Source organism: Ambystoma mexicanum, chromosome 10 (genome assembly GCF_040938575.1).
Source record: "Ambystoma mexicanum isolate Mex_15411 chromosome 10, UKY_AmexF1_1, whole genome shotgun sequence".
Taxonomy (NCBI): Eukaryota; Metazoa; Chordata; class Amphibia; order Caudata; family Ambystomatidae; genus Ambystoma; species Ambystoma mexicanum.
Genome location: NC_090932.1, coordinates 1494188664 through 1494214811, shown reverse-complemented (window position 1 = coordinate 1494214811; position 26148 = coordinate 1494188664). Strand labels below are relative to the sequence as shown.

At 46.4% G+C, this 26148-nt stretch overlaps 1 protein-coding gene across 2 annotated transcripts in view; it reads right to left on the bottom strand.

The window, feature by feature from the left end:
- The window catches only part of KNTC1 (kinetochore associated 1), a 2501313-nt gene that overhangs the window by 2286554 nt on the left and 188611 nt on the right, over window positions 1-26148 (bottom strand). For both annotated transcript variants that reach the window (XM_069619627.1, XM_069619628.1), the window contains exon 6: window positions 10611-10689. In XM_069619627.1, the coding sequence (XP_069475728.1) occupies window positions 10611-10689 (79 nt within the window). The remainder of the gene's footprint in view (window positions 1-10610; window positions 10690-26148) is intronic.

Below are 26148 nucleotides of genomic sequence, written 5' to 3'. Positions count from 1 at the left end.
TCTTCAAGTATGCTCTAACCCACATGGCACACAAAGGAAAGTTCAGAGAAGGTATACCAGCCTGTTAAAGGCTTGACCTGTGTGGCATGGAGCAGGGAAAATATTAAATAACTGGAGTCCTCACCACACAACCGATCCCAAGCATAGATCAATTACCAACCATAGGTGCAACTTGTAGATCATAGCCCAGCCAAGGTTGAGGGATCTATAAAATCCTGGCAAAGCCGGTAATTAGTGCAGGTATTAAATAACCTATCATATCATTAGGGAATAGCGGAGTGACAATGCAGAGAGTGTCAGATAGAGGAAGAGGTGAAGAGAGCTGAAAGTACAGTAAGTGCAGGAGGTAGGGAGCTGGGTGACCCAGAGGATGCATAGGTGAAGAGAGAGCTGAAGGTGCAGGAGGTAAAGAGACAGCTAAGAATGCAAGAAGACTGTGGGAGCAGCTAGAGGCACAGAAAGAGTTAAGGCGACACTGTATGGGCCTTCACAATTCTTTTGGGCTACATTCATGCCCTTTTGTTGCAGTGGTATCCACTTCTAATTTGTAGAAGAGGGAACTGTGACCATTGCCCTGGTCTCTGCCACTGCAGACTATAAACATCTAGTTCTACAAACACCATGATCCCCAAAAGCCATTCATGAAAAGCCATTATGTTAGAAAGGGTATCATCTTTGTTTGATTAGCCATGTGGAAGGATTACTAGGGATCCGTCAGCCCAGACCATGAAGGACGTCTGGGGGATGTCTACCTTCTGTACCCATCAGTAAAAGTTGGAAAGGGAGTAAGGCTAAGGAGACGGCAGGGGTGGTTAAGCTGGCCGTAAAGTAGTATGTTCCAGTAATTTAAGGTGAGCTGACGTTGAGGCTGCAACTAGTGGGACTGTGGGGCTGAGGAGGCATCCAAGGGACAACCTCCAATATCATGTCTTAAAAATGCATTTCCAGAGCTGTCATAAACTGTTTGACTTTGTTGAATATATTTTCTCCCTGCTCTGTAAAATGCACCCTCACTGACAGGATAGGATCCAAGGTCTGGGTATGGTATGCTGTTGGTATATATGTAGAAAGCATGATTATTGAAGGAAAGCCAAATAAGGCTGTACTGTGAAGAATCCCAAGATGTCACTTCTCCCTGCCCATTCCCATGACACCAAGGTGGTGAGGCCGCTACTCAATAACCCCCTAGTGGCTGGTATTCCGTGGGAGGATCTCACGGGGAGAGATTCCCCCTCTAGGGAAATTGTGTTTCTCATTGTGTTTCTGCCTGCTGTGGCTATCACTTTGGGTCTCCGGTGCTCCGGAGACCCAAAGTGAAAGCCAAGGCAGGCAGAAACACAACGCGGTTGTGTTTCTGCCTAAATATGCTTTCCCATTTGGGGCTCCCGAGAGCCCCAAATGGGAAAGCAGATTTAGGCAGAAACACTGCAGCATTTAGCATTTCCCATTTGGGGCTCTCGGGCCCCCCGTGGGGAGCCCGAGAGCCCCAAATGGGAAATCGGCTGTAGGCAGAAACACTGCGGCATGTAAACACAACCGCGTTGTGTTTCTGCCTGCCTTGGCTTTCATTTTGGGTCTCCGGTGCTCCCCTGAGGGAGCACCGGAGACCCAAAGTGATAGCCACGGCAGGCAGAAACACAACGCGGTTGTGTTTGAAAATGCTGCGGTTTTTCTTTCCGAGTTTCTCAGGCTCCTCCGAGCTTCAAAAGCGACCGCAAACATAAATACGTTGTTTTTAAAGCTGCGGTTTTATTTCTAAGTTTTCTGGGTTCCTCCAGCGAGATTCAGCTGCAGCTTTCCTGCTCTGGTCTCCGGTCCCCGTCCTCCGCGTACAGCACCAATGAAGGAAAAGCCACCCAGCGGTAGCTTTTATTTACTACAGCTGCCTGGCTTTTCCTTCATTAGTGCCGCAAAAGCAAAAGCCAGCACAGGTGGGCATCCACTTCACAAAATGGATGCGCCTATGACTTGCTTTTGCGAATTTTGAGCTTGAATAGCTCAAAATTTTACATAGGAAGTTTAAAAAAAAAGTGCTAGCATTTTTTTTTAATGTTGCCTATCTATTTTTTAAATACAATTTTTTACTGGACTATCCCTTTAAGGCCTGTATTAATTTGTAATGAATGCAGTCACGTTTCTATGTTAATGGAGTACATATGTTATTCAGATTGTGCGCAATATATGCACTTCTTTATATTTGAGTTTCCTACATGAATGGTAATATTTGTTCACGTCGAAGTACATTCTTTTAACTTATTGTCTGTGTAGCTTCATAATATCATTTGTTTCATATATATTGGACATGTAACTGTACCCCCAACACTATTCTCGCCATTCTCAATTTACATCGTATGCATTCCCTAATGGCTGCCTCAATGAACAATGCTTCTCACTTTTACAATGTTGAACGGGGCAGGGCATGAGCCCAGAGTGACATGTTCCCCTGTCCATCACCAGAAGGGGAGGGGTAGTCACTCTTGGTCTACTCCTCAACAATCTTCCGCATGGCAGTACTTGGCAGGGGATTGAACAAAGTCATGAGACAGGGAACCCTGTGTCTGGGAACCTCAAAGTGAATGGCTGAAAGTGTTGAACTGTGAACGTACAGTGCAAGAGTGATCCCCCTGGTGATTTCAAATTGTGAAACCAAGTGTAAAGATACCAGGAGAAAGGAGTCATTCTCCTGGTAAACAGAGTGAAAAGACTTTCCGGTACAAATACAAGATAAGCAGTGATCCTGATAGAGAGAAGTGCTGGAGCTTTGTCTTGTGTGTTGGAGGACAATTTTGACCCACGTAAGGGAGTCATTACAGAAACCAAAACCTGGAAGTGAACTTTTATTTGCAGTCCAGAAGAAAGGAGTCATTCTTCTGGACCAAGGAGGTCTAACTTTCTCTGGTCTAGTTAAGTGTAAGGGACAGAAGTAGGGTTTTGGACACAGGATGGTGGACTACTGATTTTCACAAACATTCTGGCAGAACCCCAAGTGTTTTAGTTCAGGTAGGGTACCCATCTTGGAGATGGGGTTTTATTTTTATTTTCTTGACTACTAAAAATCTATTGCAATCACCATGCCACCTGTGTGTCTGTCAGTCTACTCCTTATGCACTCTTACAATATTAATAACTCCGCAAATGTTGTCCTCTGAGGTATTAATCACCACAACTGGTACCTATTTTTCCTGTGTGGTTGGAGCTTTCCCCTGTGCTGCTGAGAAAGGGCAGGGGGAGGGACAAGACACTATTGGGCATCTGTCTCTTGTTTCCAGTGGGCTTCCCCCACCCTAGCCCAAGCGTCCCAAGATCCCAGTGTGGTTTTCTAGTAATCGGTAACCCCTTATATTAAAACCGTATCTTGGACCAGTATCTAAAGGCCAGAGTTTTAACTATCTGGCTCCCTCTGCAGTTCTTCTAGGTGGTAACTTAACCTACTTTCCCCCAAGGCTTCCCAAAAGAAATTACGTTTATTCTATGTGCTCCAATTACAGACACACTGGATCATTCTCTCTCTCCTACTCACTCAAATCCTCCATTCTTACCATCTGCTACTACTCTCAACCCCTCCCTAATACTCCGGGATATGGTGCCACGCTCACCTTTCTCAACTAACCTCAAACGCTCAAATTACCCAATTCACTCTCTCACCATTTTCTTACACACACCCTAACTTCTTCATGGCCCCCTTCTGTTTGCAACCCTCTTCTGTACCCTCTAATATCCTTACTCTCTCCCAGCACCCACTCCCTCTCACTCTACCTGCTCACCTGATTTTCTCACTTCTGTCTCCCACGCTTCTCACACTACTACCCACTACTTTTCCAAACACAACCGCGCCTACTGCTTCACTCACACACTGGTACCATTCCCTCTCTCTTGCTACCAATACCTCACCAGCACTCTGCACCTGCTCGGCCAGCAACTCCTCAGCATTCCATTGTGCCATCTGACCTCCCCTCTGGGGTCTGTCCGACTTCATGCCTCCTGACATCACCCCTATAACTCACACTGGCTTCCTTTTTATAGTTTGTGCCTTCTGCTTCTAACCTCTCAACCCGCCCATTGGTTGCAGCACGCACCTGACTCCCAAGGGCTGAGTTACACAAAAAAAATAAACTTTTTTTTATCTCACGCTACGCGCATCCCCCAGTCTTGCTTGGTTGGCATGCTGGAAAATGTCTAGTTGTAGTGAAGGTTAAAAATCTTTGTCTGTTGCAGAGTTTCTGGTTTCCGGGTGCCCTCTGTCCGGTCCAGATCATTTTAGCTGCTCCCAAGGTTATTCCAGGAGTTGCAGTTCCAAAATAGAAAACCAAACACTTGCCAGAAATAGTAGTGGAAGGTATTGGGTGGAAAAGCAGGATCAGTAATCGCATTCATGGCACACATAGGGAGGGCGCTAAAAATTGCCCCGAGCCCCTGCACAGACAGTGTCAAGTCCCTGACCCATTACTCAAAAGTAAGGATGAAAAGGGGAATGTACCAGTAGTAACGCATTGCTAAACCTCATTACAAAAGAGCAAGTAATGATAGTCAACTGGCGATACTTAAGGCTATATTAGAAATGTTAAGATAGGACTGGAAGCAGTGGGGATTTTAACTTGTGTAAGAAGCCTAGCTCACCACTCTGCTGTGAGGGAAGTATGGGTTTAAAACAAAAAAAGGCATCAGCTGATACTCATACCCCATGCCATCATCTTACTATGAAGTGTCAGCTTCAAATCGGTGCATTTAATAGTTTTTGCTCATTTGTGCTGCAATTGAGTAGCATCTATGTGAGACAAAGTTCAAGGGATTAACAAACATCTTAAGACTTAAGAATGGGGTGCAAACAAGTGTATCCTTTAACACAAGAAAACCAGGATATAGACTGGAATGGATAAAATGACTAGGAGCCCACAAAGAAGCTACTTTAGCTTACTTAAGGACTGTAGTCTGGGAGTCCAGCCCTTCAATTCCTTGGGACAATGCCCTCATGTCGGTCAAAAGCACACTCAAGTCAACAGGTTTTTAAATGTACCCTGGTCTCCTTCGATAGTTGGTTTGGGTCTTTCTGTTACTACCACTGAAGTCCGGTTTCTCTTGTCATTGCTATAGTTGAGATGCAGAGCTCTCTTTAGGCAGACATATGGGCTCAGGGCTTGTATCAGGTCTTGCCACAATGGATCACAAGCCTCCAGGAGTTTCATGTGTGTGCCCCGCAATACTGGCAAACAACTTCAACAGCCGATGCCAGTCCAAGCTCAACAGGTTTCCTCTCCTGTACATCTCCATTCCCCTTCTCGACTTCCTGCACTGCTTCTCTTTCTTCTGCCTCTTACCATCTGTTATCCCTCAACATCCTGCAACAGTCTGACCGGTTCATTTTTTCTTATAACTCCTCTTCTGGGAGGTCCTGTTTTTTTTTTTTTACTATGCACGAGTCATCCTAAAACACTCAATCCCACCTGCTTTATCTACCCCTCTATGGGTCCTTCCACTTGTGCCACTTACTTTATTCTCTTGGTCTATCTCTGCTTGCATTCAATTGCCCTAGTCTACCCATTTACCTCCCTTCGCCCCCCAAAGGGTATTTCTTACTTTGTTACTTTCTTCTTTCCACACCAAGACTTCCTTAACCACTTGCCTCTCAAGGGCCCTCTGTGCTTTGCCACCGCCCCCTATACCCTCTCTAATAAGCTCCCTCTCCCCACCTCTGCAGTGCTTTCCCTCTCACACGGCTTTCCCTGCTGTTCTCGCATGCCTGCACCACACTGCTGCTCTCCACACACCACTCTTCTTTTCAGTTCACTTAGCTCCACTACTCTTCCGCCACTTCCACCATTCTTTCCTGTTCACTCTGCTCTTTTGTTCTTTTACTTTGCCTCCAGTTTCCACTGCAGCCTGTCCTTACACCCACCACTCTGACCTTAAACTGCAAGCACCTTTCATCTGGCAGAGGTCCAGTCTACTGAGCACCCAAATTGTAATAGGTGATTTATAACACGCTTAATCCCCAGAGGTTTCTAAACGCTGACGCGGGGATCGAATCTGTGTTGCACCAAGTTATCATGTTTCCAAGACGAGCTCGTTGCCCCAGAGTTATCCTCCCGTAATGTGCAGTCTCTGTTCTGCTCTGGGATGGATTCAAAAATTCAAGCCCAATTTCTCACCTGCTCTAAATTGTGCTGAAACTGGCAGCCCAGCACTGCGGACAAACCATCAAGAAAGGGGTCTGCCATTTTTCCCTCCAGAGCACACTGAATTGACTACACGTGGTTTTAATTGTGTGCGGTACAGGTTAGCCCTCAAGCCAGTCTGCCTGAATCTGTCATAAGAAGGTAGTTATTCAATGTTAGTTTTGCATTAAACAATGTTACATTAACAGATGGCTGTACACAGCAGGACCTCGATGACACTGTCCGTTCATCGGATCCTGCTATCACTAGTCCATTTCCTAGCATAGGAGCCTGTTGATGCCCAGAGTTAAAATAGAATAGCAATGCAGCAATAGATTACTGTGCGGTTCAGGCAGTGGGCATATGGTTCTGACAACTGGGTGCCCAATGGAGAAAAACAAATTGTCAAATCGCTTGTGTGTTATGATTGCTAGGCGGTGACGCATAGTAACAGAACAAGCAATACCTGCTGGGTTCTGTTGATATTGGCTGCTGATGGGCTGGCGAGCCTGGGGGTCCTCCCACCATATGCTGCTCCAAGCTGTCCATCACATAGGTGGTGGCACTCTGCATCCATGATTTCTCTAGCCCCATACAAAAATATGCGACTGTCACATGACGTTATCAGCCATCACAAGGAGAGACTTTTTTTCATGACTGTATTGCAAGTTGTGATGAACCTTCTTCGGGTCAGTTAGGACTGCAGAGGCAAGTCATCTTTTTAACACATTAGTGCTAGTGTGCAATCACTGGCTATCCAGGGTCTACTTACTACTGGAACATGGATGGTTTCTATGGAATTGGCCCGTATATGTACAGCTGAAGGGCAGTGAAACAGTTAGGTACATATGGTGAGTAGAGAGTGCTTTCTGAGACTGTAACAGTACCATTTCAAAAGGGACCTTAAAGCCCCTTTTATTACCCAAAATTGGTTTTAAAAGTGCAAACATGTGTACACATGCAACATTAATAGATTTGTGCAATGTCTCAGAGCAAAAACGATTGAATTCAACAATGCTTCTGATGTTTCGTTGGTGGTGGGAACCGGAGAGAAGGCTAATGAAACAATTTCTAACATTTCAATATTTAAGTTGTAGCGCCTTTCAGAACAATATTTTGTCCAAGACATTCCTTTGCAACCTGGTTTGCAGAGCATGAGCATTTAAGATAGTGGGATCCACAGGCCACATGATGCCTCCGTTTTTTGGAGGTCAAGCTTGTTCTTCAGTAATAAAATGTGTCCCCTTCCTGTCCCTGTATTGTAAGCATAAACATCAAACATATAGCTGGAAATCTCAGACTCATAATCAACCTTGGACGTACCGTCAAAGGGGATAATCCCACACGTCCTGCTGGTAATTCCTGCAAGCAGCTTTTCCATTTGAGCATTTTCTAGCACTTGTATACCTAGACGTATTCCAGTGATGATTGACAATGTTTTCCATCCAACGGCTTTTGCTGTTTTTAGTGTCTTGCTAAGTGGAAGCAGGTATGTATAAATGTGGATCTTTGCTTGCTCTGCGTAATAAATGAAGCTGCACCTCAATGAGGAGGCAGAACAAGGCAGAAACATGTGTGGGGTTGCTTATGTTGCCTGTGCCAAAGGGACATGGAAAATTGGGATGCACTTCTCCCTCTGTCAGCCCCTGTCCGAGTAGCAAAGTTTTGCTGTTCTGCTTGTCTGGTTAACAGAAGTTGGGAATTTTAGAACTTGAGCGCCGTTGACCAAAATTGGTCCATAGCGTGATGGCATTAGCTCAAATATACTATTTAAAATATTTATGTGCCAATGTTCGGTTGCACCCCTTCTCCAAGGTAAACATTAATACACAGTTCTGCCATACACCAAGAATCCCTGAAACAATCTTAGACTACCTCTTTCACTGGTTCGGGTGATTTGGCTATTGAACACAATTTTCCAGCTCGTCGTCAAAAATGCAAAGGCTTAACTTCACAGAAGGAATCACTTCAATTGTGATACAGAAGGATTTGGACCAGAGTTGTCTTAATGAAATGGTATTTGATCAACTTTATGATCATCTAATTTGTCATAAAGACACTGCGCTACTGTATGAACTCCTATGCGTTTAAATTAGGTTTTACTAGAACCCTTTGGCACAAGAGTGAAACATACGCCCCATCCAAGAAGGGGTTAAAGATGCTTCCAGTCATTCACATGAGGTTAATTGCCCTGAAATTTGCTTTGCGAAACAATAGGTTATACTTTTGCCACAATCTGCTCACTCATAGCACAAATGGCAAGAGAAGCACTAAAGTACTACCAGCAGCACATTATTCATATTCTGTTTTAACATATTAGTTCCTGTTAAGAGTGCTTAATGTTTTTCAAGGGATAACTCCATGTCTATTCGAGATGAAGTCTGTGGTTGTTCAGAGCAAGGCCATTCATCCTTCTAGACAGCTACCTAGCAGGAAATGTTCAGTAAGTCGGCAGTGCATTTTCAAAGTATGCCGGTTTTCTTCGCCTTCGGGATAAATAAGATTAGTGTAATTTGTTGCACGATTGGAGGACTGAGGTGTTGGTATGCCTCATTTAATAGAACCCATTTATTAGTCCACGAGATATATATGTATTTCTTAACGCCAAATCAATAATTTCTCACAGAAAGTCTGTACTCTGTACATTTGTTCGACAAAACTATTAATGCCCAAAAGGTGTAGAGAAGTGGTGGTGAGTGAAAGAAAAACAAAACCGAACATTAAGGGTTAGATCAGGAGTTACTTGTGTTCCAAATCCAACATCAAGGGTTGAGTTGTTGGAAGCGACTTCCATTTAAAGACAGCATTTTGGGGGGCATATCTGAATAGGAGGATGGAGTCAGGGGCTCTTTGATTGATGAGCAAGTGACACAGTGCAAGAAGTGTGAATGACTAAAATCAAAAAGGTAACAGATGGAGGCTCATGGATGTAGAGATGCATGGTTGAGAGCCCAGTTGAGTAACATACACTGTAGAGCGAGAGGTTTTCAGCAAGAAAGGGGGAAGGGGACGCGGGGGATCATAGCCCTTTTTAAAACCAGAGTTAGGAATTTGAAGCAATTAATTGTCGTGGCTTGTGCAAAGACAGTACATGTTGGGACACCAAAGGCTTTGTTGAAGTGTAAATCGAGAAGACCTAGGAGAAGACTAACAGTAAAGTTGCTTGCTGCTGACTAGTTGCAGATCTTGCAAATGTTCAGCACCATGGTCGCTACGGTCACCCACCTAACACCACCCAAGAAGGAGAGTCTTATCAGTTGAAGAAGTGGGTGCTATGCTTGCAGGGAACCAGCTAAAATATTCAGAATCATGCTAGAGGTGTGGCACTGAAGAGGAGACAAGTTTGAATGTTGCAGATGAAGGGAAATAATTCATCAAAGTTTGGCTGGGTTGCACATCAGGCAGCGTAGACACATCCATACCTGGATACCTAAGAGGTAGCTGGTGGCTAGGGCTTGAAAAAAAAGGGGCAAGAGGCTGAGAATTTGAGATGGACGTGGTAGGAAGAAAAAAAAAGATGGTTCCGTCAGAGGAGGTGGAGAATAAAAAATAAAAGAAAGATCCAATTATGTGTTTAGGGCCCATTCATGGAAAGATGGTGGCAGTTGAGGTTATGAAGGAGAAACACCAATGAAGGTCTGCAAGTAGGGCATGAGGACAGGTTCCGGGGGAGGAGGGCGGGGGGCGGGGGGGTGTAGTCAGTGACACCCAGGGTAACTCTGATCTTCAGTGGCGACAGATCGCTTAGGCTGAAGGGAACAGTAAGAGGACTGTGGGGAGGAAGTTATAGCGACGCAGTGGGATGTTTCCTTGGAGTGCATTTTACAGAATCTAAATTTCATGGAGTTGCATAAATTGTTATTGGAGAGAAAGTTGAATTGATGGAGGACAATCAACCAAGGGGTCTTAAGGAAGGACAGCAGTGAAAGCAGATGGCAATTGGTTCAGAATGAGGGAGAGGAGATAATCCACACATGAGAAATGGGTCTTCAACCCTGCAAAACGTGTGCCTGCTAGCATGAGAAAAGAGAAGTACACCTTAAATCTTAGATCTCAAATCAGATGGGGGAAAATAAACCATGAATATCAGCTTCATGGAGGGCACAGGGTGCAATACCTGTGCTGCCCTTCAACCAGCTGACCACAAACTGTACATTGTCCATCTTGCAGGAGAATAGGAGGGGTGCTGGTTGGATTCCTTGCCTGCCTTTGTCCAGCTCAAGAAACCAAGTTTCAAGCTTAGCCAAGCCCGCTTTGCTGGAGGTTGAGACATTTTAGGGAGTGGTGCTGATAAAACATATACAAAAAGGGCTTGGACAGAGCAACTTAACTAGGTAGATAGTTTAAAACATTAAAATGGCAAAAGAGCGAGTAGAAACATGGAAAACAAATGTATCCTACAGATAAAGGATTAAAGCAAAAAAGAGTCACAGTTAATGCACATTTGAAAACCACTCACCTCCATCAGAAACATCCTTCTCAACAACAAGACTGTTGAATGTTTTTTGGTTTGCCTTTAGAGATGGCGGAGCCAAGAGCTGCAAATAAAACGAATTTCAAATTGTTATTTTATTGTTTTGTGCAACGGGACGACAAAGATAGCTTTTTTCCTATAACAAGTTCTACATCTAATATGACCTCAAAAGCATTCGCGCAGCAAGACACTCCCAAAAAAGGTAGTTAAATACTCAGACCATGCTACTGCCAGGTGTGCAAGTCAGGCAAGGCGTCAGAGTCATGATGTGGGTGTAGTGGTCAGACCTCTACAATGTGTATTTCAACAAGGCTAGGAGTGATACGAAAGTCGAGTTTTCTGACACCCGTTTGTAAAAAGCATTTATTGTTACCGTTGAAAAGGAAACTGATGAATACTCAAAAAATATCCAAACGTAACATGGGCAGGGACAATTCGGTAATAGGACAAGTTTCCAATCGAACCACATAAAAAGATCCGTCATCTACAGCCAGACAATCTGGCACCAATGCCTGCGCACCAACACGAGGACAAGGGACAAGCAACTTGGCTGCACTTCACACTCTAAAAAGGGACACTGATAGTAAGCTTGATTTTGCATTGAACATTCCAAGGGAAAACCTGCTACAATACAAAGAAAGAACTAAAGAAGAAGTATCTCTTGTTGTCACCTATCGCCTAAAGTGAACACAAATGCAAATAACTGATAAATACCTACAACCAATATTCAACAGTGATGAGCTGAAAGACATTTTCAATTAACCCCATTGGTTGTATACAAGCAACCAAAGCATCTAGCACAATCCCCATTTCGAAGCACAACCACTGGATCAAGAACAGGTGAGTCCTGGAACATACCCATGCAATATTGGGAGATGCAAAATCTACAAACACATCTGTAATGAATCTGCTAGAACCACCTATGTTAGGTCAGAATCAGAAGACGGACATAGTGGCATATTCTATGAATGTTAATTATGTTAATTAAAATAATGCCTAAGCTATCCGTAAACCTAAGATTCTGTGCCCTACTCTACAGAAGGAAATTGTAGAAGTGTGCTAGTCATGATGTCTTACATAAATGAAGACCTGTCCTGAACACTACAAAGCAAAACACTAATCCAACAGACACTATTTGCACGCCACTGCCCGAATGAAGGGACGGTGGCTGGTAGCTGACCCCCACCCTTGTGTCTCTTGACCAAAGACTCCTTGCCTTGACACACAGTCCGAAACACAAAATGTCTTTTCAGTCTCTCGCTCTCTCTTATGTTAATTTGACAATCCAGGTTTTAACATTCTCATCCCTCCCTGTCTTAGTCTCTAGCGTTTTTCTCACTCCCGGACCTCTTGCTCATGTCCCCACTCTGGGGCTTGTCTCACTCTTGTCCAGGGAGTTCGATTCACCAGAATGCCAGAGGTAGCAGAAGTGACATCACACACCGATGACATAAATGTATAATTTTTGAAATACCAAATGGATACTAAAGCAGACAAACATATTTTAGATACCAACCAAATTTTAAAAAGGCTGCAGCCTTCGTTTGCCATAGATGGGTCATATGACATGACAGGGTTAGGCCCAATAAAATCAATATAGGCCGAAGCACTCCCATATATATGCCACTTTAGCATTCTATGGCCATTTATTTCCATATTATGCCAATTCTAGCTGCATGTCAGGTATTGTCATTATATGAGAAAAGCCCCTACATTACCAGCTGCTGCAATAATACAGCATCCAAAAATCCAATACATGCAAGTCACCAAAAGTGCACAGGACCATTAATGCTGTAAATAATTATTTGTTATTTATATAGTGCTTTCGCCAACACTTCTGTTTACTGTAGCCTTCATGAAGCACAGTAAAACATGTCATTCCACAGCAAGACATACCTAGACTAGCTACACCCAAATAACACATCATGTTGCTTCATCATGGATCTAATAAAGTTTTAACGCACCCACTCCGGACCGCCCTTCCCACATGTCCCCCCCCTTCCCAACTCTTCTCCTCCAACCCCCAAAATCAACTCCACAGCCCAAGACTCCCTCCACATCCCTATCGCTATCCCTGTTCTTTGTCCCAGTACTTTCGTATGAGGCAAGGTGCTTCATAGGAAAGTACTGGCATGAGTAAGAGTAGGACTAGGAGTAATGAAAGTTAGTGGTAAGTAATCCAGGGATTCAACACAAGCACACACGTTCACTTGCTCATTTACATGTGCACCTATTCACCATTCATTCAAACACACCCAGCCACCGATACATCAGGCACCCACTCATTCTCTAAAACACACACAACTGCAAAAAATACATGTTCTTACCTTGTTGTCATGATGCCTGCTCCCGGGGAGCCGGTTCAAGCCCTGCGTCCCCGAAAGCGGACATCCAGTCCCCAAGGAAGGACCCCGCAACCCCATATAGGGGCCCTTTGGACAGTGTCCTGGCGCCCTAGGCGCCAGGCTCATTATGGGAGTGCTTGGGTGCACTTACCTGATGCAGACCATGCTGCAGGATCCCGGCCTCCGTGAGGCCTGAAAGGAACTACTTTACCTGTGGGACTAATTTACCATCCGGGCGTGGTCGGGGAAGGATACATACCTGGAACTTCTTCCAAGGCTATTTAAACCCCACCCGAACAGCCACACGTGCTTCGCGTTGTTCTGCATCTAGCAGCTGGACGCTCACTGTGTCTGCTCCTGCATCCTGACTTCTGCCACGCCTGCCAGCATCCTGGATCACCTGCAAAGGAGGAGAAGAAGAGAACAGAAGAAGGAAAAGTCCTTACCTGCTAAATCCGCATCCCAGAGACATCTCGCTGACAATCCTGGAAAGGAAGACTATTTTCACTCACCTTTACTGGGCGCCTCCATGTTCAGCAGCGATCATCCGGATTTGCAGTCACGCCCCAGTGCCTAAGGAGAAAAAGACAAGAACAAAAGGTGAGAGAGAGAAGGGAGTAAGGAAAGCTAAATCTCCATGTTAAGACTTACCTGTTGATTCATTCCCTCTTCATTTCGGGTCCGCGCCGCATCCTGGCATTTCCGGACCACAGCCCCTAAGGGGAAAAAGAGACATCAGCGTTAATGAGCGAATGAAAAGACATTACCAAAAAACGCTCATTAAAGACTTAGCTGATTTCTACAAGGATTTCACCTCTCATCTCGGGTCGGTGCCTGTTCCCTGGCATTCCGTACCCCGGCCCCTATGGGGAAAAAGACACTAGCATTAGTACATTAATGCATGGAGGAACCTCTTATCAAAATAAACTTACCTGGAAGCCAAGCAAGTTTGGGTCTCACCAATCCTAAAATCCAGTGAAGTAACTGGATACCAACGCGCCCCTGCATCAGAAGCAGGATGGAGAGCTCGTCCTTCCAGACCCTAAGGTGAGACGCTACGGGGGATTACAGAAAGGTTTCGAGGAGGGTGAGAGGGGAAAGTGGGAGGCCGATTGCATTACCCCGCAGACAGTTAATACCCTATTTTCGCCTACAGAAGGATACTTCTGCGAACCAGACCAGCCAGATTTGGGGGCCCGGTCCAGTCCGTCTTCCGAACCCTGCGCATCACCTTAGAAGAGGTCACAGCAGCGCGAACCAGGCCAGCGCCTCCGTGGGAGTCAGGTGAGCGTTACACTTGTCCCCCGAATCCATTGCTCCGAGGAACTCCTCAGCAGGCAGGCTTCTGGCTCCCATGATCAACGCATGCAAAGCTGTCACGCACAGAGGAGCCGGATAACTCCAATGACCTGGGGATTGGGAAGGCTCGGATTTCCAAAATAAATTATCTCATTTTTTTTTTAAGTCCAAGCAATACACCCCACCCACCCCAAGGACATGTGCCGGCGGCGGAACAGGGTGCAGGCAGCTGATGTAAAGAGGGGCCTCGACCGAGCCCTCTTAACTTTTGGTTTCTCTGCCTCTACAACCTATAACGAGGGTTCACAGAGGTAGTGCCAGGGGCCACACACCACTGGGGACACCATATGACGTCTCTGCTCTTGTGACCCACTCTGGGGTTCTCGGTATTTCCTGGTTCCCGCCTTGGGGTCTGTTGGTACACTCCACTCCGTGGGGCTTCATGTATCTCACTCATTCTTAGCGTTTATTGGCTCTCACCTGCAGCTGTTCTGAACGCTCCCTGCCTTTGGGGACTTTTGATTCTCTCTCCACCTTGGGGTCCTTTTGAGCTCACCCAACAATGCGGATTCTCAGTATTCTCCATCCTCTGGCTTTGCCACCACCCTCATCCCGGTTCCCCGAAGCCACTGCATACCTTTGTCCTTTGTCCTCTAGGCAGTGCCCCCCGAGAGTATCAGTGAGTTAGTGTGACACAGAGCCGATTACGTGCCTCGCCAACTGGGTTCTGCATCGGACGTAGCTTTCTCTCGTTTGTTGGTGGGACTGCGTCCCTGCCCACTGGTCACTTGATTCTCGGCAGGCACTTTGTTCTCCCCATTCTTCTGGGCTGAGCCCTTCTGGCTAAATGCTCAGCAGGCCATGAAGCGCTCCGCAGCCTCTGCTGCCCTGGCATAACCACACCAGGTGTGAGCTTGCTCTGCCTGGCCACACCTTCCACAAGGAAGTCTTGGTTCTCTGCTGGCCTCTCTCCTCCTTGCGTTTGCCAATTGGATCTTTATATGACGCACATCCAAAAGGCTGAGTCATTCACTTTTCTGCTGTTCCTGGTAAGGACTGTGGTTACGTGGGGGTCAGAAACGAAACCAGCATCTAATTGGAAGTTTCAGATTAACACGCTTTTTAACTCCCACATAATGTGACAAATCACAGGGTTTCATCATTTCTCCCCAGAGGGGACCCTTTCCTTGTGAGGCTAGGGAAGTGCGCCCACTACACAACATTCCCCCTAGGGGTGGCAGTCAGCAGGTTCTCACAGGGAGAGACTCCCCTTCAAGGGATAAGGACTTGCATTCCATTAAGGAACTACCTAAAAACCTCTCTTTTGAACCATCAATAACATTCATGCTTGAGAAGTCCATCAGAACAAACATCAGTTTGTTATTGTAATGTTAGTCCTAACATGCATTTTGAAGGAATGTCTGCTAAAACCGCTGCGACAAAGAAGAGAGCTGGGTTAGTAATACAGATTACTTTGTGCTCTTGTAGAGGAGGAGCCAAATACCCCTACTAGAAGCTCTGCCAGCCATGTTACCTATATGTTGGGAACCAGAAATTGCGACACGTGCAGTCCCAGTGAGAATGCCTATACCGCAAAGAATTCTTGAAACAAGGTATCCATTGAGAGAACCCTATATGCATTCACGAAGAAATGATGTTCTTCTGGACGGAGTTCCAGAAGATGTGTGAAAATGGATGAGAAAGTGGACTGATGACGTCCTGTGAAGCAGAACTGACGCACCCTGAAATGATACATAAGACGAAAGAACAGACATTCTATAGGATCTGAAGAGGAGGTGTCGAAGAAAAGCTAGATTTCGGGATCGAAATGAAGATGCTCGTGCAAAGAAACACTGAAGAAAACGTAAAGTCATTTTATACTACAGATGCTGTAACGCAAGTAGACAAAGTGATCCGGAAGCTGGCTACGTAGTGAACAGATTGCAGCGATGCGCCAATGTATATACATAGGAATGTATAGAATCTGGATGTTCCACGATGCACTTTAGCAAGACTTAAACCCTGTGAATGACAAGGGCTTGAGAGTGGCGCAGTTGGAAAATAACTGATGGCGAAGGAGAATTCAAGTAAGACTTGGCTGGCCCAGCACCAAGAGTTTAGGCCACTGTGAGCCTTGTTGTCTGTCATTTAGCTGTGGCACAAGTAATGAAACACCCCCATGAACGTGAGAAAGAAACAAACTTCTGTTTGAAGCGGAATGGAAAAACACTGAAGGCATCAAGAGTTCATCATTTAATAGTATTATATGCAACAAAGAGCTTGAAAATGTGGTCTCCAATCAGATGGTCAGATAAAAATAGACTTTGGGTCGAGCTACACAGAAACCAGAAGACAAGACCATGCCACGTTCCCTTTTATTCTCAGGCACAGAGCTTCTGCAAGGCCAAGTTCAAAGCTTAATTGCATGGCAGACCACAGGAGGGATGATAGTTGTTGGGCTAATTGGGTGGGGTAACCAGCTTGTGTGCTGCTAACAAGTGGAGTATACCATAAGGGTACAAGCGTGCCAACCAATTGTAGAGGGCCATGTACCAAATAGTTTGTGTCACCAATGATTTGTGTATTTTATGACGATGAAGATGACTTGCACTAGAGGGGGGTTTAGTTGTCCACCTGATGTTAAAGACACAATCACAACCTCCGTCAGTATGGAACGTATACTTAGATGTTCCCTGTAAGCCATCCCAGGCACACTCTGCAACAACTGGAGGAACCCTCTGGAATCCCAGAGGGGGCCGCCCCAGATCAATAAAAACTCCAACCCTAAAATATTCCACATATCAAAAATATAGTAACAAGAATGCAAATGTCTCCGGAATATATCTTGTTTTTTAAAATAAGAATGCAAATGTCTCTTGATTTAGAAAATGTATATGCCGCCCCACTATATCAATGGTGGGGGAGAAATGTCTACGAATAGGTATTGCCGCTTTGCTTTGTCGTCCTAGGAGAGAGAAAACCTGGAGACTGGCCAAGGAGGACGATCCGGGGAGTAGATTTTTGTAGTTTGCCACGTAGTCGGACATCCATGATGACGAATTTTCACTATAAAAGTAATGTTTTTTTTAAATGCGTTGAGCTCGTACTGTGCCACGCCCGTTGATGTCCGTTGTAACTCCCTGTCTTAGATAATTGCAAATAAAACAGTAATGAGGTTTGTCTCCTTCCTGAGTCAATTTGATTATTGATGTATGCTAAAGTTCTGCATCCCCATCCATCTTGAAGTATTGAAACCTTGCCTTAAAGGGCTCCAGGTCCCGGGGTTCACTCTAAAGTTGTTCCAGCTGTCATGAAGGAGCCCAGACAAGTAAGAGATAACGCAAAGCGAGAGAAAAGACTTTGATGTTACACTTGGGTGAACCCAGTGCTTAGATACACAAATAGAAGGACTAAAGAGGGAGAGTGAAGCCCAGGAAGTTCGGACCCGAGAAGAGCTGCTGAAGCCGATGAGCCCCTGTTGTGAGGACCTGGCTAGTGGACAGATCAATTGGACACAGGGAAACAAGAGATCTGTGTTGTGCAGGAGATGAAAACTCAGACAAAAATAGGACCAAGTGAGTGGTGGCGTGACATCTGGGCACTGCAGGAGCAGTGTTCTGCCCAGGAGGAAAGAGCCCCTCTCTAGAATATTTCTGGTAAGCAGACTGCTATTCTGCACCCATTTTATACAGCCGCTCAAAAAATCACTTGAGCACTTCCAATTACCGATGTGCGTGTATCCTGCACATCCTATCCCATTTTTAATGGAAAAATTCTGCTAAACTTTTATTTTGCCGCCTGCACGCCAAATCTACCATTAAGCACCACAAGGCGGACCGAGACCTGCTTGCCTAGCACCTACACCCATCCAAGCCTAAGGCCAGCTGCCTAGATTTGGATTGGCTAAGGGTGGCTTCTGCTTGGCCTATTGGGCGCCGGCGTAAGCCTGCCCACCTCAAGGCCCAGGAAACGAGGCTACTTCCTGTCCTCAGCCTGTCACCAGCCGTCTATGCCTTCTGCAGGACCCTCTGCTGGAGCGGATACCGTGCACGACTAAGGTAACTTTACCCCCCGCCCTCCCTGACTGCCATCTCCCACCCCAGATTCATCTCGATATGCCCACTTATCGATGTCCATGTCAGTAAGCCTGTCGTGCTCTACTTGCTTGAGCCAACCATCCTCTTAACAGTGGCACTTCAGGATATCCCAAGCCCGCCCGATCCACTGACCCTCAAACAACGCTGTGTACCACACACACACACTCACCGATCGACGAGCAGCTGCATTGAGCACACTCTCAGCTTGATTTCACAAGCACGGATCCGGCATCTCAGTTATCCTTGCAAGTGTACTTGCTCCCACACAAGTGCAAACATTGTACCCGACACACACGCTGAGTCTTGCTTTGACCCACACTGCCTTCACTGTGCTAACAAGCCTGTTCTTGCCCAGGCGCCCGCATGTATTCTGGCCCAGAGGTCTTCATGTATTGTCCCTAATGTACTGTACTGCCTATACCGTGTTATTGACCCCGTTCTGGCCCAGGTGCCTGCATGTGCCATACTGCCTCATTGTGCTACTGAATTTTGCTCTGGCCCAGGTGCCATACTGCCTCATTGTGTTACTGAATTTTGCTCTGGCCCAGGTGCCATACTGTCTCATTGGGTTACTGAATTCTGCTCTGGCCCAGGTGCCATACTGCCTCATTGTGCTACTGAATTTTGCTCTGGCGCAGGTGCCATACTGCCCCATTGTGCTACTGAATTGCTTTCTGGCCCGGGTGCCATACTGCCTCACTGTGTTACTGAATATCGTTCTGGCCTGCATGTGCCATACTGCCTCACTGTGCTACTAAAATTTGTTCTAGCCCATGTGCCATACTGCCTCACTGTGCTACTAAACTTCGTTCTAGCCCATGTGCCATACTGCCTCACTGTGCTACTGAATTTCGTTCTGGCCCAAGTGCCTTACTGCCTTCATTGTGCTACGGAGTCCCACTCTGACCCAGGTGCCTACAGGTGCTCCTGCCCATAGCCCCTCATGCACTGCCCACATTGAGTACTGATCCGGCCCAGGTGCCCGCATGTACCACCTTATATCGTGTCATTGAACTGTGCACTGGCCCAGGTGCCTCCAAGTACATTGCCATACTCCTGCCAATTAAACGCGAAAGATGCTAAAACCAACAATTCTGCGATGCATAATGACCGCCACCCTACATACTGGTCTAAGTAGCCACGCTTACCTTACTAAAGTCCCACCAGGTCCCACAGCTCCCACCAGGCCAGTAGCTCTTGCCCCACCCACCGAGAGCATAACAGTCACCAATAACCCCACCACTCCCTTCGAATCTAAATACTCTAGCAGCTCTGGGTCCTCAACCCATGCCTCAACACCCTGTGCCACGTCCAACAGAATCCACAGGCTCCGTGCTAGACTTGCCAAACTACATGAACCTCCGAGAAGATCTCTACCTCCCACTAATCGGAAAACCAACTATCAGTATACTATGAGACCTGGCCTCTCTAAATTGCCATCACCTCATCATATCTCCAATATAAATTCCCTCCAAACCAATCTTATGAAGCTCAAGCCAATTGATTCTAATCAAGCCAAGCCTATCCAGGTCAAAGCGGTCACTGAGGCACTCCCCCTTAAAGGAGCACTCCTCAATGCGAGATTGCTCGTCTCCCACGCACTCGACATAGCTGACCTAATCTCAGAAAGTAATTTGGATTTCCTTGCAATTACTGAGACATGGCTACACAGCGCGGCAGGTCCATCCCTCATGTCAGACATCCCAGACGGCTATACAATATCCAGACTAGACCGAGATGGCGCACAAGGAGGCGGCATCGCCATTATATCCAAAACTTGTCTCTCTCTTAGACTAGCCCCCAACCTCTCACCAAAATCCTGTGAATCCCTATCAGTTAAACTTCAGATAAACAATTCACAGTCACTCACCATTCACCTAATTTACAGACCTCCGGGTCCCCTTGGTACTTTTGAAGAGGATCTGCACAATATACTCACCAACAACCTCAAACCCTCCTCTCAACTACTCCTTCTAGGGGATTTCAACCTAGGCTTCAATGACCCTATGGACAAAAACGCCACTGACATAGCTAACACCATTAATGCACTAGGTTTGTCTCAAAAAGTCAACAAACCCACCCACCTGAAGGGGAGAACATTGGATTGGATAGCGGAATATACAACTGCATAGCTACCATCTCATCCATCATGCCTCTACCTTGGACAGACCACTCACTGATGTCCTTTAACTTATCCACCGCTAGACCCACTACCTCGGCCCCTCTACTGGCACCACCATGTTTAACCTGAAGCAAAAAGAGCATCACAGTAGAGAAAGTAATCCCGGCTATTTTACCCACTCTAAATGCTCTGCAAGAAAATCTAGATCCCAGCACTCTTGTCCACAAATTCAACAACATCATGCTCCCACCTAGGATAAAATTGCCCCCCTTAAACTTAGATCCAGCAAACCCAAAGCCCACCTAAATAGATGGTTCACTCCACAACTCAGAGACCTACGCCTCCTGAAAAAAAAAAAGTGAAACCAACTGGAGACTATACCCCTCTAACGACAACAAAGCCAAACTAACATCTCTCTCCTCACAATACAAGAAGGAAGTTTGCCTGGCCAAACGCAACTCTTACGACGATCGCATAGCTAAATCAAACTGTAACATGAAGGAACTCTTTTCCATTCTAAAAGAATTAGAATCACCAATAGCCACTCCCGATATCTGCATTGAGGACAAATCCCGATGTACGAACATTCAACAGGCACTAGCAAATAATATGAACATGCTCCAAGGTAAAATTCAGCACAAAAAAGAAACACTGAATCTTCAGCACTCGCCTAAGACCCTGCCGGTCAGTGTTCCACACACAGCTCGCAATAATAACTTATTTCACTTCACAAACATGACTACTCTGGAAGTAGAACAAATAATTATCTCGCTCAAACCTTCCAATTGCAAAGGCGACCTCTGCACACTACAACTGATAAAAGATGCTGCCAGAGACTTCTCGCTTCATCTCCAAATTAATCAACGCCTTTTTTGCTTCAGGCACTATCCCTGCCAACCTAAAACACTCGTGGGTGCTCCCACTCCTCAAGAAGCAGACACTAGACCCCCTCTTACCCACCAACTACCGCCCCTTTACTACGGCACCCTTCTTACTTAAAATCCTGGATAAAGCTGCCTATATCCAGATTCCAAAACACCTAGAAGCGCATAAACTCGTAGGTAATAGACAATCTGGCTTCCGTCCACTACATGGGACGGAAACTGCATTAATCGACCTAAAATCCCAAATCGACGAGCTGAGACACAAAGGGACGACAGCACTTCTGCTCCTACTTGATCTCTCAGCAGCATTTGATCTTGTGGATCATAAAGTACTCTGCAAACACTTGGACATGGCTCCCCAAGAACCATTTGAGTATTCTCTCCTTTGGCAGCAGCAGACCCCATCCCCATCACATGCGGTGTTCCCCAAGTCTCCTGTGTCTCGCCTACTCTATACAACATCTTCACCAAATCCTTGTTTGATGATGTGGACCATCTAGGTATCACCTACACAAACTATGCAGATGATACACAGATTCTCCTCCCGCTTTCTGGGGATCACAGTAAGGACTCTGAGTTGGTGAATAGGGTATACCTTATCATCCAGGCCTGGATGGCCACTCACGGCCTCTGCCTGAACGATGATAAGACCGAGCTGATAATCATGGGAATCAATGCAAACATCAAAAAATTAGGCCAGCAATTTTCTTCATTCAATATAGACAGAAATATGGTTTCTACCTTGATTCCACTATGTCCTTTGACAAACAGGTAAAATCCTTGACCTCCACCACGGCCTACACCTGCAAGCTGATAAGAGCTGGCAAGCCATTCCTCTCCAACGACAGCTGCATGATCTTAGCCAGAGCCCTAATACTCTCCAGAATCGACTACTGTAACGCCCTATACAGCGGCGCCAACAAAATCACCATCCGTAGGCTACAAACATTCCAAAAGAACTCCCTGAGAGCAGCACTTCGCATAAATAAAAGAACTCACATCTCCTCCATCCGACGTCACCACAAATGGCTCTCCACCAAGACCAAAATACAATTAAAAAGGATATCTCTGACCCACAAAGCCTTAAATAACGCTGCCCCTAGCTACCTCATAGTCAATATTCATAGAAGAACCTCTCTCAGACCTACCAGAACTGGCAATGTCAATTACCTGACTGTACCCAGATTCAGGCACACCACGGTAGGCGGCAACAGTTTCCCAGTGAGGGCAGCCAAAACCTGGAACCTACTGCCACAACATCTGAGAGCAGACCAACCCTACCCACACTTTAGGAAAAACGCTATCAAACACATCTCTTCGGACCCCTATTTGCCCTTCCTCCAGGTTGCGTCCTTGTCCTCCCTTATACATTCCGCTTCCCCCTGCGAATCCTTGTATATGACTGAACAAGTACATACTGCAATTTATTACTGCGAACCTTGTATATGACTGTGAACAAGTACATACTGTAATTTATTCGCATCCTACTTTTTGACTTACTGTATTACTCTATGCATGTATATTTTGCTGTAATACTCTTTGCCTGTATATCTGTAACCCTGTAAGCCTTGCGTTTTCTTACTACTGCGCCCTGCTACCCCCAGGTGTGGTGCGCATAAAAATTGAATAAAACAAACAAACATGGGAAAGGTTGACTGTTAAGTCCAGAAACGGCACCAAGACTGCTGCAGCCGTGGCGAAACAGAGCCACAGTAAAGAACCAAGAAGAGCCAGTGTGACCGCAGAGTTCGTTCTGATGCCAAGAGTTGTTCCGATCCCAAAGAGATCCAGTGACGCTAGCCTGTGAGCAAAAAGGTAACAGGAGAGGTGTGAGAACCAGAGAGGGATAACAGGGAGCAGGAACACTCGCCCTACTCGCAGTGGCACAACAAGCATTTCTAAAGGCGAAAAAGATTTGGTTAAAGCATGTGGGTTTTGGGGAAACAGAGGCAAAAGAATATAGAAAGTCAAGACCAAGAGAAGAGACATGTGGGTTCCTTTGAAGTATTGAGCAAAGCGAACATACTTAATGAGAATGTAGCCCAAAGGGGTGAACAGGCATTCCAAGGAGAACAGGGCCATCTCTAAAAGGAAAGGGGATGCCAGGAGGGTGGAAGAATCCCTGAGAAAAAGTAAATGAATGAATCCACGAGATAGCCAAGAACCATTTGAAAATCATCGGTTGAGGCCGACCAGCCCATCAAGGAGATGTCGTCATGATTCCTGCCCCTCATGTCCCCAGCCCTCCAAGATGTCAGTCTGGAGCCAGGCCACGATCACCTACAAGGCCCTCAAGGCGCTCTCCATCGGTCCAAAGACCCACTTTGAGTCATACTTGGCGCTTGTGGCACCAGACTCACTCACTCCCATAGGATAACATTGGGGATTGGACTTGTAGTGCATTGGTGGGGACAAGATGGATGCCCACACATATTTTGGTTCCCAGAACTGCATGTGCGGTCTAGTCTTTTGGGTGTGGTTCAGCACAGAGACACCTGGGATATCCAGAGACTATTTAAGCCACACCCAGGCTGAGAAGCATTCTTTGCGTTTTCTGCACCTGCAGCGTGACACTCACCGTGTTCGGATCGGTCTCCAGTAGGCCTGCATCTTTCTTCTGCGCTCAGCTCCTGCAAGTACAAGAACACCGTTAGGAACAGCCTTACCTTGCGGCGCTTCTGCCCATCATTCATCGCTCCTTCTGTTCTGCGGGCATCTTCGGCGGTGTCATTCCATCCCGGCACGCCGCTTCCTAAGGAAAAGGGAAAAGAACAGAAAAAAGCCATTAGTAGGCATTCTGCAAATCTTTGCTTATTTTTCAATACTGTACAAGCTTCAAACGCTTACCTGAATCCCAGCCGCTCTGGGGGGAACTCTATCTCTGGAACTTCTTATCCATCTGCAAGAGGGAAAAGACACTCCAGGTTAGCGTGGAAACATCTAGAGGCTTTGCATACCGCGCTTACCCACCGCATTTGTTCTTCATAACCGGCATCCACGCTGAAAACGTCGCGGCACCTAAAAGACACAGAAAAAGAACTCAGTTCAATGCAAATACGAAAGGGGTGCATCGCGCTCTCACTCACCTTCAGCGCTACTCATCTCAGCAGCACGCCGCCATCCACAGACGCCGGCCATCATCTAAGGAAGGAAAGGAACGAAGTTAGAGAACGGTTCAAAAGACTCATTATACTTACCTGTCGGACTCTTGCCAGTGAAGTAACTAGGCAGCAACGAGACCGCATCAATCAACGCGCCCCTGCGGTGAAAGCAGGTCGTAGAGCACACTATCCAACAAAACAAGGTGAGCTGTGGATCAAAGGGAAGGGTTGGACCCCGGGGAAGAAGGGGTTCAAGCACTGTTATGCTCACCTGGCTCCCACAGAGGCGTCGATCTGAACTGGACAGCTGCGGTCTCCACCAATGTGACGCGTAGGGCCGAGATGACGGACTGGACTGGCCTAGCTAGCTTCGTTTGCTTGGCCCGTAGGAATATTCTTCTGCAAATGGAGACAGGGAATTAACCACCCGTGGAGTTGAGCGTAAAACCCCCCTCTTATAGTCTCACCTGATGGTTTGAATAGATGAGCTCTCCATCTTGCATTGAGCGCAGGGGCGCGTTGATAACCAGATGCTTCACTGGCTTGAAGGAATTGGTGAGTTCCAGAACAATATTGACTCCGAAAAGTATGTAGTTCGTCAGAGTTCACATGTCTGACTTTCACTCTTGTCCGATTCGTTGCAGTTTGACCCCAGCGAAGAGTTCCTCGTGGTAGCTGACAAAGTTCAGGTAAGGATTTGGCTTATCCTACACAGCTCAATAAAATAAGGCCAGAATGTAACCTGTTGCTTGCTCCCTTATTCAGGTGTGGAGAGAAAATATGAAGTTCGGGGAAAAATGCCTCCGCCGGTAAAAATTAGGTAAGTCTATTGTGGTGAGAAGAGTTCCCCTTGTCTGTCCCTTTGTCTCACCTTGTTGTCCTTTTGTTCCCCTTAGGGGCCGGGGTACGGCAAGGATGCAATGGAGACTGCACCGACCCGTGAAGAGGAATAGTATCCCGGCGGTAATCAGGTAAGTCTATGGGGGTAGTTACTATTGCCTCTGTTTATTCCCTTGGCTCACCTTTGCTGTTCTTGTGTTCCCCTTAGGTGCCAGAGTGCGTCGGGAACGTGCAGAAGGATGCAGTGGATCGTGAGGATGCTGCGAAGGCCGGCGAGTTCAGTGCGGCGCTGCAGCAGGTGAGGCGGTGCGCGTAAAATGCTTATTTCTTCCAGCTCGAAGGCGCGGTGGATCCAGAATTCAGTTAAGGATCGAAGGTTTTGCTCTTATTCTAACCTCTTCTCCTTCTGTTCCTCCCTTTTTCTAGGAGCTGCAGACTCGGCGGGCGTGGCAGAAGACTGGATGCAGGCTTACAGACACGGTGAGCGTTACGCTGCTGGATGCAGAATAACACGAAGCGTGTGCTGCTCTTCGGCGTGGTTTAAATAGCCTCCAAAGTAGTCCCAGGTAAGTATTCCTCCTCAGCCCCACCCGAGTAAAAAAATAGTCCCTAGGTAAAATAGTCCCTTCCCAGCCTCATTTGGCTTGGAGCTCTGCAGCATGGTCTGCATCAGGTAAGCTTGCAGCATGGTCTGCATCAGGTAAGCTCTACTCTACGAGCCTGGCGCCACTCTCCATATGAGCCTGGCGCCATGGGCGCCAGGACCGCACCCAAACAGCCCCTAGCAGGGGTTTTTGGGCTTGCTCAAAATAACTTGATGCCTGCTTCCGGGGTT